Raw genomic sequence first — 20,656 nt, forward strand, 5'->3', positions numbered from 1 at the left:
GGATAAACACACCAGTGTATGGGTGGTAACAGGATAAACACACCAGTGTTAACAGGATAAACACACCAGTGTTAACAGGATAAACACACCAGTGTTAACAGGATAAACACACCAGTGTATGGTGGTAACAGGATAAACACACCAGTGTTAACAGGATAAACACACCAGTGTTAACAGGATAAACACACCAGTGTTAACAGGATAAACACACCAGTGTATGGTGGTAACAGGATAAACACACCAGTGTTAACAGGATAAACACACCAGTGTATGGTGGTAACAGGATAAACACACCAGTGGTAACAGGATAAACACACCAGTGTTAACAGGATAAACACACCAGTGTTAACAGGATAAACACACCAGTGGTAACAGGATAAACACACCAGTGTTAACAGGATAAACACACCAGTGTATGGGTGGTAACAGGATAAACACACCAGTGGTAACAGGATAAACACACCAGTGGTAACAGGATAAACACACCAGTGTTAACAGGATAAACACACCAGTGGTAACAGGATAAACACACCAGTGTATGGGTGTTAACAGGATAAACACACCAGTGGTAACAGGATAAACACACCAGTGGTAACAGGATAAACACACCAGTGGTAACAGGATAAACACACCAGTGTATGGTGGTAACAGGATAAACACACCAGTGTTAACAGGATAAACACACCAGTGTTAACAGGATAAACACACCAGTGTTAACAGGATAAACACACCAGTGTTAACAGGATAAACACACCAGTGTATGGGTGGTAACAGGATAAACACACCAGTGTTAACAGGATAAACACACCAGTGTATGGGTGGTAACAGGATAAACACACCAGTGTATGGGTGGTAACAGGATAAACACACCAGTGGTAACAGGATAAACACACCAGTGTTAACAGGATAAACACACCAGTGGTAACAGGATAAACACACCAGTGGTAACAGGATAAACACACCAGTGTTAACAGGATAAACACACCAGTGGTAACAGGATAAACACACCAGTGTTAACAGGATAAACACACCAGTGGTAACAGGATAAACACACCAGTGTATGGGTGGTAACAGGATAAACACACCAGTGTTAACAGGATAAACACACCAGTGGTAACAGGATAAACACACCAGTGTTAACAGGATAAACACACCAGTGGTAACAGGATAAACACACCAGTGTATGGGTGGTAACAGGATAAACACACCAGTGGTAACAGGATAAACACACCAGTGTTAACAGGATAAACACACCAGTGGTAACAGGATAAACACACCAGTGTATGGGTGGTAACAGGATAAACACACCAGTGTTAACAGGATAAACACACCAGTGGTAACAGGATAAACACACCAGTGTTAACAGGATAAACACACCAGTGTATGGGTGGTAACAGGATAAACACACCAGTGTTAACAGGATAAACACACCAGTGGTAACAGGATAAACACACCAGTGGTAACAGGATAAACACACCAGTGTTAACAGGATAAACACACCAGTGTTAACAGGATAAACACACCAGTGTATGGGTGGTAACAGGATAAACACACCAGTGTTAACAGGATAAACACACCAGTGTTAACAGGATAAACACACCAGTGTTAACAGGATAAACACACCAGTGTATGGGTGGTAACAGGATAAACACACCAGTGTTAACAGGATAAACACACCAGTGGTAACAGGATAAACACACCAGTGTTAACAGGATAAACACACCAGTGTTAACAGGATAAACACACCAGTGGTAACAGGATAAACACACCAGTGTATGGTGTTAACGTAGCTTGCCAGAGACCATTAGTAGTGATTAAAGCACAGCCACACACACACACACACACACACACACACACACACACACACACACACACACACACACACACACACACACACACACACACACACACACACACACACACACACACACTCTCCCTTAATCTTGTTAACACATTATTAACTACTGCATATCACAGGACTCCCTCAGAGAACTTTAAGAGGACTTTAATTGGATTCTATAAGATTATTTTAGACTCCATTGGACTCTATTGGACTCTACTGGACTCTATTGGACTCTACTGGACTCTATTGGACTATATTGGACTCTACTGGACTCTATTGGACTCTACTGGACTCTATTGGACTATATTGGACTCTACTGGACTCTATTGGACTATACTGGACTCTACTGGACTCTATTGGACTATACTGGACTCTACTGGACTCTATTAGACTATATTGGACTCTACTGGACTCTATTAGACTCTATTGGACTATACTGGACTCTACTGGACTCTATTAGACTATATTGGACTCTACTGGACTCTATTAGACTATATTGGACTCTACTGGACTCTATTGGACAATTGGCATCTGTTGTTCCGAGAATGACGTTCCATGTCTGGCTCGTCAGAGCGCTGAACAACAGCGACCTCTTGTGATTGGTTTAGGGAATGACATCGTCGTGTCATTCTGAGTGTCACTGTCGTCATGGAGGAGCAGGAAGTAGTGAGAGGGGAAAATAAAGCTCTCCGGTCTCTAAATGCTGATGTCAAAACCCACGTTAATTTTATTAATCAGTCGAAACAAAGCGCCCGGGCATGGTGGGTGGATTTTTCCGGACATCCAGTTTCTTATGGCGATATACGAACGAACGGGTCATTACGTATGAATACTTTTCTGAGTGAGTCCCTCCCTCATGCAACACAGCCGTTTATCTTTCCCTTATTTAGTATTTATTGTGTTACTCAAGTACTTGATCTGTATTAAGTTTAGCATGTAATGTAATTCAGCTGTGGGTTGAACCAAGATGACAGTTATACCCCACAACAAAGCATTACTCAGCTATGGGCAAAATGTTGAATTGAATGATTTGTAGCCTAAAGCTATTATTGTTCGTGACATAATTAATTTCCCTCCATCTCACTCCACTCTCCGCAGCGCATCCATGGGTTTTCAGAGCCTCTCGAAATGGGGCGAAACTTTTAGCTAATCAGCAAGATGTTTATATGCCAACAGCTGCCACCGAATATGAAGAGGACGGTGACCCCAGGTTTCTGAATGTTGTCATAGCTACCCCAGGTGTGTCCCTCTCTATGTTGCTTCCCATCAACCCCGTTGACAGACACCTGTTGTACACTACACTTCCTAGTGCTGCCGTTTCCTTTCCTCGTTGTCACCTACCTCGATATAAAGGAGTCAAACCAATAATAGCATTGACATGTTCCCTGTCCCAGGCTACTAAGTTCAAATCCCCGAGCTGACAAGGTACAAATCTGTCGTTCTGCCCCTGAACAGGCATTTTAAAAAATATATATATATTTCACCTTTATTTAACCAGGTAGGCTAGTTGAGAACAAGTTCTCATTTGCAACTGCGACCTGGCCAAGATAAAGCATAGCAGTGTGAACAGACAACACAGTTACACATGGAGTAAACAATTAACAAGTCAATAACACAGTGTCCCTAGGCCGTCATTGAAAATAAGAATTTGTTCTTAACTGACTTGCCTAGTAAAATAAAGGTAAAATAAAAAATAAACATTTAAATAGGCTGTTTAAAAATAAATAAATGGTAGGCCTAGGCAACAGACAAGGAGATGAATTGAGACTTCCCCTCAAGTTGTTGTTCATGTCACCACCCACACATGCATTACTTGTTTGGCATTTTACCCCTCAAAACGTGATTTGCTCTTTATAGTAGCCTGGGTCCCTGGTCTTTATAGTAGCCTGGGTCCCTGGTCTTTATAGGAGCCTGGGTCCCTGGTCTTTATAGTAGCCTGGGTCCCTGGTCTTTATAGTAGCCTGGGTCCCTGGTCTTTATAGTAGCCTGGGTCCCTGGTCTTTATAGTAGCCTGGGTCCCTGGTCTTTATAGCAGCCTGGGTCCCTGGTCTTTATAGCAGCCTGGGTCCCTGGTCTTTATAGCAGCCTGGGTCCCTGGTCTTTATAGTAGCCTGGGTCCCTGGTCTTTATAGCAGCCTGGGTCCCTGGTCTTTATAGTAGCCTGGGTCCCTGGTCTTTATAGCAGCCTGGGTCCCTGGTCTTTATAGCAGCCTGGGTCCCTGGTCTTTATAGCAGCCTGGGTCCCTGGTCTTTATAGCAGCCTGGGTCCCTGGTCTTTATAGTAGCCTGGGTCCCTGGTCTTTATAGCAGCCTGGGTCCCTGGTCTTTATAGCAGCCTGGGTCCCTGGTCTTTATAGCAGCCTGGGTCCCTGGTCTTTATAGCAGCCTGGGTCCCTGGTCTTTATAGTAGCCTGGGTCCCTGGTCTTTATAGCAGCCTGGGTCCCTGGTCTTTATAGCAGCCTGGGTCCCTGGTCTTTATAGCAGCCTGGGTCCCTGGTCTTTATAGCAGCCTGGGTCCCTGGTCTTTATAGCAGCCTGGGTCCCTGGTCTTTATAGCAGCCTGGGTCCCTGGTCTTTATAGCAGCCTGGGTCCCTGGTCTTTATAGCAGCCTGGGTCCCTGGTCTTTATAGTAGCAGCCTGGGTCCCTGGTCTTTATAGTAGCCTGGGTCCCTGGTCTTTATAGTAGCCTGGGTCCCTGGTCTTTATAGCCTGGGTCAGCCTGGGTCCCTGGTCTTTATAGCAGCCTGGGTCCCTGGTCTTTATAGTAGCCCGGGTCCCTGGTCTTTATAGTAGCCTGGGTCCCTGGTCTTTATAGCAGCCTGGGTCCCTGGTCTTTATAGTAGCCTGGGTCCCTGGTCTTTATAGCAGCCTGGGTCCCTGGTCTTTATAGCAGCCTGGGTCCCTGGTCTTTATAGTAGCCTGGGTCCCTGGTCTTTATAGCAGCCTGGGTCCCTGGTCTTTATAGCAGCCTGGGTCCCTGGTCTTTATAGTAGCCTGGGTCCCTGGTCTTTATAGTAGCCTGGGTCCCTGGTCTTTATAGTAGCCTGGGTCCCTGGTCTTTATAGTAGCCTGGGTCCCTGGTCTTTATAGCAGCCTGGGTCCCTGGTCTTTATAGGAGCCTGGGTCCCTGGTCTTTATAGCAGCCTGGGTCCCTGGTCTTTATAGTAGCCTGGGTCCCTGGTCTTTATAGCAGCCTGGGTCCCTGGTCTTTATAGCAGCCTGGGTCCCTGGTCTTTATAGCAGCCTGGGTCCCTGGTCTTTATAGCAGCCTGGGTCCCTGGTCTTTATAGTAGCCTGGGTCCCTGGTCTTTATAGTAGCCCGGGTCCCTGGTCTTTATAGCAGCCTGGGTCCCTGGTCTTTATAGTTAGCCTGGGTCCCTGGTCTTTATAGCAGCCTGGGTCCCTGGTCTTTATAGTAGCCTGGGTCCCTGGTCTTTATCTCAGCCTGGGTCCCTGGTCTTTATAGACCTGTCCCTGGTCTTTATACAGCCTGGGTCCCTGGTCTTTATAGTCCAGCCTGGGTCCCTGGTCAGTTTACTGTAGCCTGGGTCCCAGGACTACCTGCAGCCTGGGTCCCTGGTCTTTATAGTCCACCTGGGTCCCTGGTCTTATAGCTCCAGCCTGTCCCTGGTCTTTATAGCAGCCTGGGTCCCTGGTCTTTATAGTAGCCTGGGTCCCTGGTCTTTATAGAGGCAGCCTGGGTCCTAGGTTTTGGTCTAGGGAGTTTTATAGCAGCCTGGGTCCCTGGTCTTTATAGTAGCCTGGGTCCCTGGTCTTTATAGCAGCCTGGGTCCCTGGTCTTTATAGTAGCCTGGGTCCCTGGTCTTTATAGCAGCCTGGGTCCCTGGTCTTTTTCTGATCTGGCCAACTCCTGATGGAATTGTTGTAACAAATCATTTGGCTTTGCGACGGAGTAGACAAAAAGTACAATCAGACCTGGGACCAACTCTGACCAGGAGTATTGACAGATCTGGGACCAGCTCTGTCCAGGAGTATTGACAGACCTGGGACCAGCTCTGTCCTTTATTGACAGATCTGGGAGCTCTGACCAGGGTATTGACAGATCTGGGACCAGCCTGTCCCTGGTATTGACAGATCTGGGACCTGGCTCTGTCCAGGTCTTTATTGACAGATCTGGGTCAGCTCTGACCAGGGAGTATTGACAGATCTGGGACCAGCTCTGTCCAGGAGTATTGACAGATCTGGGACCAGCTCTGTCCAGCCTGGGTCCCTGGACAGATCTGGGACCAGCTCTGTCCAGGAGCCTATTGACAGATCTGGGACCAGCTCTGTCCAGGAGTCTTGACAGATCTGGGACCAGCTCTGTCCTTTATTGACAGATCTGGGACCAGCTCTTTCCAGGAGTATTGACAGATCTGGGACCAGCTCTGTCCAGGTCTTTATTGACAGATCTGGGACTGGCTCTGTCCAGGAGTATTGACAGATCTGGGACCAGCTCTGTCCCTGGTATTGACAGATCTGGGACCAGCTCTGTGGAATTGTATAACAAATCAGATCTGGGACCAGCTCTGACCAGGAGTACAACAGATCTGGGACCAGCTCTGTCCAGGAGTATTGACAGATCTGGGACCAGCTCTGACCAGGAGTATTGACAGATCTGGGACCAGCTCTGTCCAGGAGTATTGACAGATCTGGGACCAGCTCTGACCAGGAGTATTGACAGATCTGGGACCAGCTCTGTCCAGGAGTATTGACAGATCTGGGACCGGCTCTGTCCAGGAGTATTGACAGATCTGGGACCAGCTCTGTCCAGGAGTATTGACAGATCTGGGACCAGCTCTGTCCAGGAGTATTGACAGATCTGGGACCAGCTCTGTCCAGGAGTATTGACAGATCTGGGACCAGCTCTGTCCAGGAGTATTGACAGATCTGGGACCAGCTCTGACCAGGAGTATTGACAGATCTGGGACCAGCTCTGTCCAGGAGTATTGACAGATCTGGGACCAGCTCTGTCCAGGAGTATTGACAGATCTGGGACCGGCTCTGTCCAGGAGTATTGACAGATCTGGGACCAGCTCTGTCCAGGAGTATTGACAGATCTGGGACCGGCTCTGTCCAGGAGTATTGACAGATCTGGGACCTGCTCTGTCCAGGAGTATTGACAGATCTGGGACCAGCTCTGTCCAGGAGTATTGACAGATCTGGGACCAGCTCTGTCTGGGACCTGCTCTATCCAGGAGTATTGACAGATCTGGGACCTGCTCTGTCCAGGAGTATTGACAGATCTGGGACCAGCTCTGTCCAGGAGTATTGACAGATCTGGGACCTGCTCTGTCCAGGAGTATTGACAGATCTGGGACCTGCTCTGTCCAGGAGTATTGACAGATCTGGGACCTGCTCTGTCCAGGAGTATTGACAGATCTGGGACCAGCTCTGTCCAGGAGTATTGACAGATCTGGGACCAGCTCTGTCCAGGAGTATTGACAGATCTGGGACCTGCTCTGTCCAGGAGTATTGACAGATCTGGGACCTGCTCTGTCCAGGAGTATTGACAGATCTGGGACCTGCTCTGTCCAGGAGTATTGACAGATCTGGGACCAGCTCTGTCCAGGAGTATTGACAGATCTGGGACCAGCTCTGTCCAGGAGTATTGACAGATCTGGGACCAGCTCTGTCCAGGAGTATTGACAGATCTGGGACCAGCTCTGTCCAGGAGTATTGACAGATCTGGGACCTGCTCTGTCCAGGAGTATTGACAGATCTGGGACCGGCTCTGTCCAGGAGTATTGACAGATCTGGGACCGGCTCTGTCCAGGAGTATTGACAGATCTGGGACCGGCTCTGTCCAGGAGTATTGACAGATCTGGGACCGGCTCTGTCCAGGAGTATTGACAGATCTGGGACCGGCTCTGTCCAGGAGTATTGACAGATCTGGGACCGGCTCTGTCCAGGAGTATTGACAGATCTGGGACCGGCTCTGTCCAGGAGTATTGACAGATCTGGGACCGGCTCTGACCAGGAGTATTGACAGATCTGGGACCGGCTCTGACCAGGAGTATTGACAGATCTGGGACCGGCTCTGACCAGGAGTATTGACAGATCTGGGACCAGCTCTGACCAGGAGTATTGACAGATCTGGGACCGGCTCTGTCCAGGAGTATTGACAGATCTGGGACCGGCTCTGTCCAGGAGTATTGACAGATCTGGGACCAGCTCTCTGTCTGCTCTCTCTACAGGACTGTTGATAGGTTTCACAGACATCATTGTTTCTCTCTGTGTTCCAGTGTACTCTCTACAGGACTGTTGATAGGTTTCACAGACATCATTGTTTCTCTCTGTGTTCCAGTGTACTCTCTACAGGACTGTTGATAGGTTTCACAGACATCATTGTTTCTCTCTGTGTTCCAGTGTACTCTCTACAGGACTGTTGATAGGTTTCACAGACATCATTGTTTCTCTCTGTGTTCCAGTGTGCTCTCTACAGGACTGTTGATAGGTTTCACAGACATAATTGTTTCTCTCTGTGTTCCAGTGTGCTCTCTACAGGACTGTTGATAGGTTTCACAGACATCATTGTTTCTCTCTGTGTTCCAGTGTTTCACAGACATCATTGTTTCTCTCTGTGTTCCAGTGTGCTCTCTACAGGACTGTTGATAGGTTTCACAGACATCATTGTTTCTCTCTGTGTTCCAGTGTGCTCTCTACAGGACTGTTGATAGGTTTCACAGACATCATTGTTTCTCTCTGTGTTCCAGTGTACACTCTACAGGACTGTTGATAGGTTTCACAGACATCATTGTTTCTCTCTGTGTTCCAGTGTGCTCTCTACAGGACTGTTGATAGGTTTCACAGACATCATTGTTTCTCTCTGTGTTCCAGTGTACACTCTACAGGACTGTTGATAGGTTTCACAGACATCATTGTTTCTCTCTGTGTTCCAGTGTGCTCTCTACAGGACTGTTGATAGGTTTCACAGACATCATTGTTTCTCTCTGTGTTCCAGTGTACTCTCTACAGGACTGTTGTCTGATGCTAATCCGTAATCTGGTAGAAGAGGAGGACTACGGCAGACTGGACATCCCCGAGTCACTGAAGACAGACCTCAGACAACAGCCTGACTTACTGAAGGAGCTGGGACTCATCAACCGTCTCAGAATGTTGACCTAGGATCAGTTGTATCATTTAGATCACAATGAATCAGATTACATGGACAGGGGGGGATGACCTGATCCTAGATCAGCTCTCGTACTCTGAGAAGCTTTATGCATAACAGGCTACTGAATAATGGACTTTCTGTTGACCAAATGTAGCCCCCCTCCCTTGCTCTGAACTCGTTAGTGGCTCTAGAACAGTGGAAGTCAAAGTCAGGTTCGGGGAACTGCAATGGGGTCGCGAATTAAGAATACTTATTATTATAAAGAGTACATATTATTGTGTGGGACAAATATATATATTTTTTAAATAAAGATTTAAAAAAAAAAATGTTTATTGAATAAATGTATTTGTTTGTTTCTTTTCATTTTGATGAGGGTGTGAAAACACAATGAATTTAAGGTTGTACGGGGTGAGGTCGCAATACATTCTTGAGGAGAAAATGGGGTCCCCATTGAAACATTTTTTTCCCTGTCCTGAACTCATTGGTGACTCTAGAAGCTTAGAGTATCTGAATGGAACTTGTCCCTACCCTGAACTCATTGGTGACTCTAGAAGCTTAGAGTATCTGAATGGAACTTGTCCCTGTCCTGAACTCATTGGTGACTCTAGAAGCTTAGAGCATCTGAATGGAACTTGTCCCTGTCCTGAACTCATTGGTGACTCTTGAAGCTTAGAGTATCTGAATGGAACCTGTCCCTATTCTGAACTCATTGGTGACTAGAAGCTTAGAGTATTTGAATGGAACTTGTCCCTACTCTAAACTCATTGGTGACTCTAGAAGCTCAGAGCATTTGAATAGAACTTGTCCCTACCCTGAACTCATTGGTGACTCTAGAAGCTTAGAGCATCTGAATGGAACTTGTCCCTACTCTGAACTCATTGGTGACTCTAGAAGCTTAGAGCATCTGAATGGAACTTGTCCCTACCCTGAACTCATTGGTGACTCTAGAAGCTTAGAGTATCTGAATGGAACTTGTCCCTACCCTGAACTCATTGGTGACTCTAGAAGCTTAGAGTATCTGAATGGAACTTGTCCCTACCCTGAACTCATTGGTGACTCTAGAAGCTTAGAGTATCTGAATGGAACTTGTCCCTACCCTGAACTCATTGGTGACTCTAGAAGCTTAGAGTATCTGAATGGAACTTGTCCCTACCCTGAACTCATTGGTGACTCTAGAAGCTTAGAGCATCTGAATGGAACTTGTCCCTACCCTGAACTCATTGGTGACTCTAGAAGCTTAGAGTATCTGAATGGAACTTGTCCCTACCCTGAACTCATTGGTGATTCTAGAAGCTCAGAGCATCTGAATGGAACTTGTCCCTACCCTGAACTCATTGGTGACTCTAGAAGCTCAGAGCATCTGAATGGAACTTGTCCCTACCCTGAACTCATTGGTGATTCTAGAAGCTCAGAGCATCTGAATGGAACTTGTCCCTACCCTGAACTCATTGGTGACTCTAGAAGCTTAGAGCATCTGAATGGAACTTGTCCCTACCCTGAACTCATTGGTGACTCTAGAAGCTTAGAGCATTTGAATGGAACTTGTCCCTACCCTGAACTCATTGGTGACTCTAGAAGCTCAGAGCATTTGAATGGAACTTGTCCCTACCCTGAACTCATTGGTGACTCTAGAAGCTTAGAGCATCTGAATGGAACCTGTCCCTATTCTGAACTCATTGGTGACTCTAGAAGCTCAGAGCATTTGAATGGAACTTGTCCCTACCCTGAACTCATTGGTGACTCTAGAAGCTTAGAGCATCTGAATGGAACTTGTCCCTACTCTGAACTCATTGGTGACTAGAAGCTTAGAGCATCTGAATGGAACTTGTCCCTACTCTGAACTCATTGGTGACTCTAGAAGCTTAGAGCATCTGAATGGAACTTGTCCCTACTCTGAACTCATTGGTGACTCTAGAAGCTCAGAGCATCTGAATGGAACTTGTCCCTACTCTGAACTCATTGGTGACTCTAGAAGCTTAGAGCATCTGAATGGAACTTGTCCCTACCCTGAACTCATTGGTCACAGCGCTTTATGTCGACCAAATGTAGCCTTTTCCTAGCCTGGTCCCAGATCTATTTGTGCTGTCTAACCAACTCCTTTGGTCATCAAGACGAGATCAGGCTAGCCTTTCCCTTCCTCAAAACACTCAAAGTATGGAATGTATGAACAACATATTTAGGTTCAGAGCAGGTTGAGTGGAACTTGTGACCAAACATTATAACAGAGCCTATTTACCATAGCAACACAGTGGGCTCCTACTTATCAGCCAAACATAGTTTAGACCGTATATTCAGTGCCTTGCAGAAGTATTCAGACCCCTTGGATTTCTTCACATTGTATGGTGCTACAAAGTGGGATTAAAATGGATTTAATCCATTTTTTTGTCAACAATCTACACAAAATACACTAAGGTCAAAGTGGAAGATTTAAAAAATATAAAAAAATTGATGAATAAATGTTTTATAACTAAAATATAGTTGTTGTGTTAGTATTCAGCTCCCTGAGTCAACACCTGTTTGAAACACCTTTGGCATTGATTCCAGCTGTGAGTCTTTCTGGGTACATCTCTAAGAGCTGAAACACACCTGGATTGTACAATATTGGCCCATTATTATTGAAAAAGGTATTAAAGTTCTGTCAAGATGTTGGGAATCATGGCTAGACAGCAATGTTCAAGTCTTGCCATGGATTCGTAAGCAGATGTAAGTCAAAACTGTAACTTTGCCACTCAGGAACATTCACCGTCTCCTTGGTAAGCCACTCCTGTCTAGATTTGGCTTTGTGTTGTAGGTTATTGTCCTGCTGAAAGTTGAATTTCTCTCTCAGTCTCTGGTGTAAAGCAGACTGAAGAAGGTTTTTTTATCCCTCTAGGATTTTGCCTGTGCTTAGCTCCATCCCGGTTCTTTTTATCCTGAAAAACTCCACAGTATTTGCCAATGGCAAGCATACCCATACCATGATGCAGACACCACCAGGCTTAAAGACAAGGAAGCAGTTGTTAACCTCTATTATTTCACACAGTGAGTCCATGTCAATTATGATGTGTTTTGTTAAACCACATTTTACTCCTGAACTAATATTACGTTTGCTTAAACAAAGTGGCTGAATACTTATGCAACGATTATATTTGAGTTATTTATCATTTATTTTTCTTCCACTTTGACATTGCAGAGTATTTTGTGTAAATTATTGATTTAAAAAAATGACGAATCCATTTGAATTCCAATTTGTAAAACAATAAAATGTAAAATAATCCAAAAGGGTCTGAATACTTTTGCAAAACACTGTCGGTGCGTTCACCTGGTCTAGTGGTATAACTGGTTCTATACAGGTGAGTGTTCACCTGGTCTAGTGGTATAACTGGTTCTGTAGAGGTGAGTGTTCACCTGGTCTAGTGGTATAACTGGTTCTGTAGAGGTGAGTGTTCACCTGGTCTAGTGGTATAACTGGTTCAGTATAGGTGAGTGTTCACCTGGTCTAGTGGTATACTGGGTTGTCTAGTGGTAGTGTGTTCACCTGGTCTAGTGGTATAACTGGTTCTATACAGGTGAGTGTTCACCTGGTCTAGTGGTATAACTGGTTCTGTAGAGGTGAGTGTTCACCTGGTCTAGTGGTATAACTGGTTCAGTATAGGTGAGTGTTCACCTGGTCTAGTGGTATAACTGGTTCAGTATAGGTGAGTGTTCACCTGGTCTAGTGGTATAACTGGTTCTAGTACAGGTGAGTGTTCACCTGGTCTAGTGGTATAACTGGTTCAGTATAGGTGAGTGTTCACCTGGTCTAGTGGTATAACTGGTTCTATACAGGTGAGTGTTCACCTGGTCTAGTGGTATAACTGGTTCAGTATAGGTGAGTGTTCACCTGGTCTAGTGGTATAACTGGTTCTATACAGGTGAGTGTTCACCTGGTCTAGTGGTATAACTGGTTCAGTATAGGTGAGTGTTCACCTGGTCTAGTGGTATAACTGGTTCTATACAGGTGAGTGTTCACCTGGTCTAGTGGTATAACTGGTTCAGTATAGGTGAGTGTTCACCTGGTCTAGTGGTATAACTGGTTCTATACAGGTGAGTGTTCACCTGGTCTAGTGGTATAACTGGTTCAGTATAGGTGAGTGTTCACCTGGTCTAGTGGTATAACTGGTTCTATACAGGTGAGTGTTCACCTGGTCTAGTGGTATAACTGGTTCAGTATAGGTGAGTGTTCACCTGGTCTAGTGGTATAACTGGTTCTATACAGGTGAGTGTTCACCTGGTCTAGTGGTATAACTGGTTCAGTATAGGTGAGTGTTCACCTGGTCTAGTGGTATAACTGGTTCTATACAGGTGAGTGTTCACCTGGTCTAGTGGTATAACTGGTTCTATACAGGTGAGTGTTCACCTGGTCTAGTGGTATAACTGGTTCTATACAGGTGAGTGTTCACCTGGTCTAGTGGTATAACTGGTTCTAAACAGGTGAGTGTTCACCTGGTCTAGTGGTATAACTGGTTCTATACAGGTGAGTGTTCACCTGGTCTAGTGGTATAACTGGTTCTAAACAGGTGAGTGTTCACCTGGTCTAGTGGTATAAACTGGTTCACCTGGTCTAGGTATAACTGGAGTGTTCACCTGGTCTAGTGGTATAACTGGTTCTGTAGAGGTGAGTGTTCACCTGGTCTAGTGGTATAACTGGTTCTATACAGGTGAGTGTTCACCTGGTCTAGTGGTATAACTGGTTCTATACAGGTGAGTGTTCACCTGGTCTAGTGGTATAACTGGTTCTATACAGGTGAGTGTTCACCTGGTCTAGTGGTATAACTGGTTCTATACAGGTGAGTGTTCACCTGGTCTAGTGGTATAACTGGTTCTATACAGGTGAGTGTTCACCTGGTCTAGTGGTATAACTGGTTCTATACAGGTGAGTGTTCACCTGGTCTAGTGGTATAACTGGTTCTATACAGGTGAGTGTTCACCTGGTCTAGTGGTATAACTGGTTCTATACAGGTGAGTGTTCACCTGGTCTAGTGGTATAACTGGTTCTATACAGGTGAGTGTTCACCTGGTCTAGTGGTATAACTGGTTCTATACAGGTGAGTGTTCACCTGGTCTAGTGGTATAACTGGTTCTATACAGGTGAGTGTTCACCTGGTCTAGTGGTATAACTGGTTCTATACAGGTGAGTGTTCACCTGGTCTAGTGGTATAACTGGTTCTATACAGGTGAGTGTTCACCTGGTCTAGTGGTATAACTGGTTCTATACAGGTGAGTGTTCACCTGGTCTAGTGGTATAACTGGTTCTATACAGGTGAGTGTTCACCTGGTCTAGTGGTATAACTGGTTCTATACAGGTGAGTGTTCACCTGGTCTAGTGGTATAACTGGTTCTATACAGGTGAGTGTTCACCTGGTCTAGTGGTATAACTGGTTCTATACAGGTGAGTGTTCACCTGGTCTAGTGGTATAACTGGTTCTATACAGGTGAGTGTTCACCTGGTCTAGTGGTATAACTGGTTCTATACAGGTGAGTGTTCACCTGGTCTAGTGGTATAACTGGTTCTATACAGGTGAGTGTTCACCTGGTCTAGTGGTATAACTGGTTCTATACAGGTGAGTGTTCACCTGGTCTAGTGGTATAACTGGTTCTATACAGGTGAGTGTTCACCTGGTCTAGTGGTATAACTGGTTCTATACAGGTGAGTGTTCACCTGGTCTAGTGGTATAACTGGTTCTATACAGGTGAGTGTTCACCTGGTCTAACTGGTTCTATACAGGTGAGTGTTCACCTGGTCTAGTGGTATAACTGGTTCTATACAGGTGAGTGTTCACCTGGTCTAGTGGTATAACTGGTTCTATACAGGTGAGTGTTCACCTGGTCTAGTGGTATAACTGGTTCTATACAGGTGAGTGTTCACCTGGTCTAGTGGTATAACTGGTTCTATACTAGTGGTATAACTGGTGAGTGTTCACCTGGTCTAGTGGTATAACTGGTTCTATACAGGTGAGTGTTCACCTGGTCTAGTGGTTATAACTGGTTCTATACAGGTGAGTGTTCACCTGGTCTAGTGGTATAACTGGTTCTATACAGGTGAGTGTTCACCTGGTCTAGTGGTATAACTGGTTCTATACAGGTGAGTGTTCACCTGGTCTAGTGGTATAACTGGTTCTATACAGGTGAGTGTTCACCTGGTCTAGTGGTATAACTGGTTCTATACAGGTGAGTGTTCACCTGGTCTAGTGGTATAACTGGTTCTATACAGGTGAGTGTTCACCTGGTCTAGTGGTATAACTGGTTCTATACAGGTGAGTGTTCACCTGGTCTAGTGGTATAACTGGTTCTATATAGGTGAGTGTTCACCTGGTCTAGTGGTATAACTGGTTCTATACAGGTGAGTGTTCACCTGGTCTAGTGGTATAACTGGTTCTATACAGGTGAGTGTTCACCTGGTCTAGTGGTATAACTGGTTCTATACAGGTGAGTGTTCACCTGGTCTAGTGGTATAACTGGTTCTGTATAGGTGAGTGTTCACCTGGTCTAGTGGTATAACTGGTTAGGTGAGTGTTCACCTGGTCTAGTGGAATAACTGGTGAGTGTTCACCTGGTCTAGTGGTATAACTGGTTCTATACAGGTGAGTGTTCACCTGGTCTAGTGGTATAACTGGTTCTATACAGGTGAGTGTTCACCTGGTCTAGTGGTATAACTGGTTCTATACAGGTGAGTGTTCACCTGGTCTAGTGGTATAACTGGTTCTATACAGGTGAGTGTTCACCTGGTCTAGTGGTATAACTGGTTCTGTACAGGTGAGTGTTCACCTGGTCTAGTGGTATAACTGGTTCTATACAGGTGAGTGTTCACCTGGTCTAGTGGTATAACTGGTTCTATACAGGTGAGTGTTCACCTGGTCTAGTGGTATAACTGGTTCTATACAGGTGAGTGTTCACCTGGTCTAGTGGTATAACTGGTTCTATACAGGTGAGTGTTCACCTGGTCTAGTGGTATAACTGGTTCTATACAGGTGAGTGTTCACCTGGTCTAGTGGTATAACTGGTTCTAGGTGAGTGTTCACCTGGTCTAGTGGTATAAGGTGAGTGTTCACCTGGTCTAGTGGTATAACTGGTTCTATACAGGTGAGTGTTCACCTGGTCTAGTGGTATAACTGGTTCTATACAGGTGAGTGTTCACCTGGTCTAGTGGTATAACTGGTTCTATACAGGTGAGTGTTCACCTGGTCTAGTGGTATAACTGGTTCTATACAGGTGAGTGTTCACCTGGTCTAGTGGTATAACTGGTTCTATACAGGTGAGTGTTCACCTGGTCTAGTGGTATAACTGGTTCTATACAGGTGAGTGTTCACCTGGTCTAGTGGTATAACTGGTTCTATACAGGTGAGTGTTCACCTGGTCTAAGTGGTATAACTGGTTCTAGTGGTATAATACAGGTGAGTGTTCACCTGGTCTAGTGGTATAACTGGTTCTATACAGGTGAGTGTTCACCTGGTCTAGTGGTATAACTGGTTCTATACAGGTGAGTGTTCACCTGGTCTAGTGGTATAACTGGTTCTATACTGTGTTCACCTGGTCTAGTGGTATAACTGGTTATACAGGTGAGTGTTCACCTGGTCTAGTGGTATAACTGGTTCTATACAGGTGAGTGTTCACCTGGTCTAGTGGTATAACTGGTTCTAGTACAGGTGAGTGTTCACCTGGTCTAGTGGTATAACTGGTTCTATACAGGTGAGTGTTCACCTGGTCTAGTGGTATAACTGGTTCTATACAGGTGAGTGTTCACCTGGTCTAGTGGTATAACTGGTAGGTGAGTGTTCACCTGGTCTAGTGGTATAACTGGTTCTATACAGGTGAGTGTTCACCTGGTCTAGTGGTATAACTGGTTCTATACAGGTGAGTGTTCACCTGGTCTAGTGGTATAACTGGTTCTATACAGGTGAGTGTTCACCTGGTCTAGTGGTATAACTGGTTCTATACAGGTGAGTGTTCACCTGGTCTAGTGGTATAACTGGTTCTATACAGGTGAGTGTTCACCTGGTCTAGTCATAACTGGTTCTAGTGGTATAATAACTGGTTCTATACAGGTGAGTGTTCACCTGGTCTAGTGGTATAACTGGTTCTATACAGGTGAGTGTTCACCTGGTCTAGTGGTATAACTGGTTCTATACAGGTGAGTGTTCACCTGGTCTAGTGGTATAACTGGTTCTATACAGGTGAGTGTTCACCTGGTCTAGTGGTATAACTGGTTCTATACAGGTGAGTGTTCACCTGGTCTAGTGGTATAACTGGTTCTATACAGGTGAGTGTTCACCTGGTCTAGTGGTATAACTGGTTCTATACAGGTGAGTGTTCACCTGGTCTAGTGGTATAACTGGTTCTATACAGGTGAGTGTTCACCTGGTCTAGTGGTATAACTGGTTCTATACAGGTGAGTGTTCACCTGGTCTAGTGGTATAACTGGTTCTATACAGGTGAGTGTTCACCTGGTCTAGTGGTATAACTGGTTCTATACAGGTGAGTGTTCACCTGGTCTAGTGGTATAACTGGTTCTATACAGGTGAGTGTTCACCTGGTCTAGTGGTATAACTGGTTCTATACAGGTGAGTGTTCACCTGGTCTAGTGGTATAACTGGTTCTGATACTAGGTGAGTGTTCACCTGGTCTAGTGGTATAACTGGTTCTATACAGGTGAGAGTGTTCACCTGGTCTAGTGGTATAACTGGTTCTATACACTGGGTGAGTGTTCACCTGGTCTAGTGGTATAACTGGTTCAGTATAGGTGAGTGTTCACCTGGTCTAGTGGTATAACTGGTTCTATACAGGTGAGTGTTCACCTGGTCTAGTGGTATAACTGGTTCAATACAGGTGAGTGTTCACCTGGTCTAGTGGTATAACTGGTTCTATACAGGTGAGTGTTCACCTGGTCTAGTGGTATAACTGGTTCTATACAGGTGAGTGTTCACCTGGTCTAGTGGTATAACTGGTTCTATACAGGTGAGTGTTCACCTGGTCTAGTGGTATAACTGGTTCTATACAGGTGAGTGTTCACCTGGGTGGTATAACTGGTTCTATACAGGTGAGTGTTCACCTGGTCTAGTGGTATAACTGGTTCTATACAGGTGAGTGTTCACCTGGTCTAGTGGTATAACTGGTTCTATACAGGTGAGTGTTCACCTGGTCTAGTGGTATAACTGGTTCTATACAGGTGAGTGTTCACCTGGTCTAGTGGTATAACTGGTTCTATACAGGTGAGTGTTCACCTGGTCTAGTGGTATAACTGGTTCTATACAGGTGAGTGTTCACCTGGTCTAGTGGTATAACTGGTTCTATACAGGTGAGTGTTCACCTGGTCTAGTGGTATAACTGGTTCTATACAGGTGAGTGTTCACCTGGTCTAGTGGTATAACTGGTTCTATACAGGTGAGTGTTCACCTGGTCTAGTGGTATAACTGGTTCTATACAGGTGAGTGTTCACCTGGTCTAGTGGTATAACTGGTTCTATACAGGTGAGTGTTCACCTGGTCTAGTGGTATAACTGGTTCTATACAGGTGAGTGTTCACCTGGTCTAGTGGTATAACTGGTTCTATACAGGTGAGTGTTCACCTGGTCTAGTGGTATAACTGGTTCTATACAGGTGAGTGTTCACCTGGTCTAGTGGTATAACTGGTTCTATACAGGTGAGTGTTCACCTGGTCTAGTGGTATAACTGGTTCTATACAGGTGAGTGTTCACCTGGTCTAGTGGTATAACTGGTTCTATACAGGTGAGTGTTCACCTGGTCTAGTGGTATAACTGGTTCTATACAGGTGAGTGTTCACCTGGTCTAGTGGTATAACTGGTTCTATACAGGTGAGTGTTCACCTGGTCTAGTGGTATAACTGGTTCTATACAGGTGAGTGTTCACCTGGTCTAGTGGTATAACTGGTTCTATACAGGTGAGTGTTCACCTGGTCTAGTGGTATAACTGGTTCTATAACTGGTGAGTTCACCTGTGGTATAACTGGTGTTCACCTGGTCTAGTGGAGTGTTATAGGTGAGTGTTCACCTGGTCTAGTGGTATAACTGGTTCTATACAGGTGAGTGTTCACCTGGTCTAGTGGTATAACTGGTTCTATACAGGTGAGTGTTCACCTGGTCTAGTGGTATAACTGGTTCTATACAGGTGAGTGTTCACCTGGTCTAGTGGTATAACTGGTTCTATACAGGTGAGTGTTCACCTGGTCTAGTGGTATAACTGGTTCTATACAGGTGAGTGTTCACCTGGTCTAGTGGATAACTGGTTCTATACAGGTGAGTGTTCACCTGGTCTAGTGGTATAACTGGTTCTATACAGGTGAGTGTTCACCTGGTCTAGTGGTATAACTGGTTCTATACAGGTGAGTGTTCACCTGGTCTAGTGGTATAACTGGTTCTATACAGGTGAGTGTTCACCTGGTCTAGTGGTATAACTGGTTCTATACAGGTGAGTGTTCACCTGGTCTAGTGGTATAACTGGTTCTATACAGGTGAGTGTTCACCTGGTCTAGTGGTATAACTGGTTCTATACAGGTGAGTGTTCACCTGGTCTAGTGGTATAACTGGTTCTATACAGGTGAGTGTTCACCTGGTCTAGTGGTATAACTGGTTCTATACAGGTGAGTGTTCACCTGGTCTAGTGGTATAACTGGTTTCTAGTGGTATAACTGGTTCTATACAGGTGAGTGTTCACCTGGTCTAGTGGTATAACTGGTTCTATACAGGTGAGTGTTCACCTGGTCTAGTGGTATAACTGGTTCTATACAGGTGAGTGTTCACCTGGTCTAGTGGTATAACTGGTTCTATACAGGTGAGTGTTCACCTGGTCTAGTGGTATAACTGGTTCTATACAGGTGAGTGTTCACCTGGTCTAGTGGTATAACTGGTTCTATAGTGTTCACCTGGGTGAGTGTTCACCTGGTCTAGTGGTATAACTGGTTCTTCAGGTGAGTGTTCACCTGGTCTAGTGGTATAACTGGTTCTATACAGGTGAGTGTTCACCTGGTCTAGTGGTATAACTGGTTCTATACAGGTGAGTGTTCACCTGGTCTAGTGGTATAACTGGTTCTATACAGGTGAGTGTTCACCTGGTCTAGTGGTATAACTGGTTCTATACAGGTGAGTGTTCACCTGGTCTAGTGGTATAACTGGTTCTATACAGGTGAGTGTTCACCTGGTCTAGTGGTATAACTGGTTCTAGTGGTATAACTGGTATAGGTGAGTGTTCACCTGGTCTAGTGGTATAACTGGTTCTATACAGGTGAGTGTTCACCTGGTCTAGTGGTATAACTGGTTCTATACAGGTGAGTGTTCACCTGGTCTAGTGGTATAACTGGTTCTATACAGGTGAGTGTTCACCTGGTCTAGTGGTATAACTGGTTCTATACAGGTGAGTGTTCACCTGGTCTAGTGGTATAACTGGTTCTAGTGGTACAGGTGAGTGTTCACCTGGTCTAGTGGTATAACTGGTTCTATACAGGTGAGTGTTCACCTGGTCTAGTGGTATAACTGGTTCTATACAGGTGAGTGTTCACCTGGTCTAGTGGTATAACTGGTTCTATACAGGTGAGTGTTCACCTGGTCTAGTGGTATAACTGGTTCTATACAGGTGAGTGTTCACCTGGTCTAGTGGTATAACTGGTTCTATACAGGTGAGTGTTCACCTGGTCTAGTGGTATAACTGGTTCTATACAGGTGAG

The 20,656-nt window shown here is 45.2% G+C and overlaps 1 protein-coding gene and 3 long non-coding RNA genes across 10 annotated transcripts; 3 read left to right on the forward strand and 1 right to left on the reverse strand.

Annotated features, from left to right (window-relative positions):
• Window positions 1-2,456: 2,456 nt before the first annotated feature.
• On the forward strand, window positions 2,457-9,301 carry vhll (von Hippel-Lindau tumor suppressor like). Its single transcript, XM_052514432.1, has 3 exons — window positions 2,457-2,684; window positions 2,942-3,082; window positions 8,810-9,301. Exons 1-3 carry the CDS (start codon window positions 2,492-2,494, stop codon window positions 8,971-8,973), a joined length of 498 nt encoding a protein of 165 aa, XP_052370392.1. The 5' UTR covers window positions 2,457-2,491; the 3' UTR covers window positions 8,974-9,301.
• LOC127927726 (uncharacterized) lies at window positions 6,207-8,803 on the forward strand. Its single transcript, XR_008128755.1, has 3 exons — window positions 6,207-6,241; window positions 7,044-8,054; window positions 8,241-8,803. It is a non-coding gene; the product is annotated as an uncharacterized LOC127927726 (long non-coding RNA).
• LOC127927727 (uncharacterized) lies at window positions 6,844-8,014 on the reverse strand. 6 transcript variants are annotated; one of them, XR_008128760.1, is made up of 4 exons: window positions 7,915-8,014; window positions 7,269-7,540; window positions 7,065-7,200; window positions 6,851-6,946 (listed from the first exon to the last, which is right to left on the reverse strand). It is a non-coding gene; the product is annotated as an uncharacterized LOC127927727 (long non-coding RNA). The 6 variants fall into 6 exon arrangements; XR_008128757.1 differs by having other exon boundaries at window positions 6,844-6,946; window positions 7,099-7,540; XR_008128761.1 differs by having other exon boundaries at window positions 6,848-6,946; window positions 7,065-7,540; window positions 7,847-7,941.
• A 2,971-nt stretch (window positions 9,302-12,272) lies between the features above and the next one.
• On the forward strand, window positions 12,273-12,873 carry LOC127927729 (uncharacterized). Of its 2 annotated transcripts, none has more exons than XR_008128763.1 (3): window positions 12,273-12,423; window positions 12,511-12,639; window positions 12,770-12,873. It is a non-coding gene; the product is annotated as an uncharacterized LOC127927729 (long non-coding RNA). The 2 variants fall into 2 exon arrangements; XR_008128762.1 differs by having other exon boundaries at window positions 12,684-12,787.
• The last annotated feature ends 7,783 nt before the right edge of the window (window positions 12,874-20,656 follow it).

Source organism: Oncorhynchus keta, unplaced genomic scaffold (assembly GCF_023373465.1).
Source record: "Oncorhynchus keta strain PuntledgeMale-10-30-2019 unplaced genomic scaffold, Oket_V2 Un_scaffold_17573_pilon_pilon, whole genome shotgun sequence".
Lineage (NCBI taxonomy): Eukaryota > Metazoa > Chordata > Actinopteri > Salmoniformes > Salmonidae > Oncorhynchus > Oncorhynchus keta.

Coding starts and splice junctions, on each gene's coding strand:
- vhll (XM_052514432.1), top strand. CDS start 2,492: ATGGAGGAGCAGGAAGTAGTGAGAGGGGAAAATAAAGCTCTCCGGTCT. Junction 2,685..2,941: donor ACGTATGAATACTTTTCTGA/GTGAGTCCCTCC, acceptor CACTCTCCGCAG/CGCATCCATGGGTTTTCAGA. Junction 3,083..8,809: donor TGTTGTCATAGCTACCCCAG/GTGTGTCCCTCT, acceptor TCTGTGTTCCAG/TGTACTCTCTACAGGACTGT.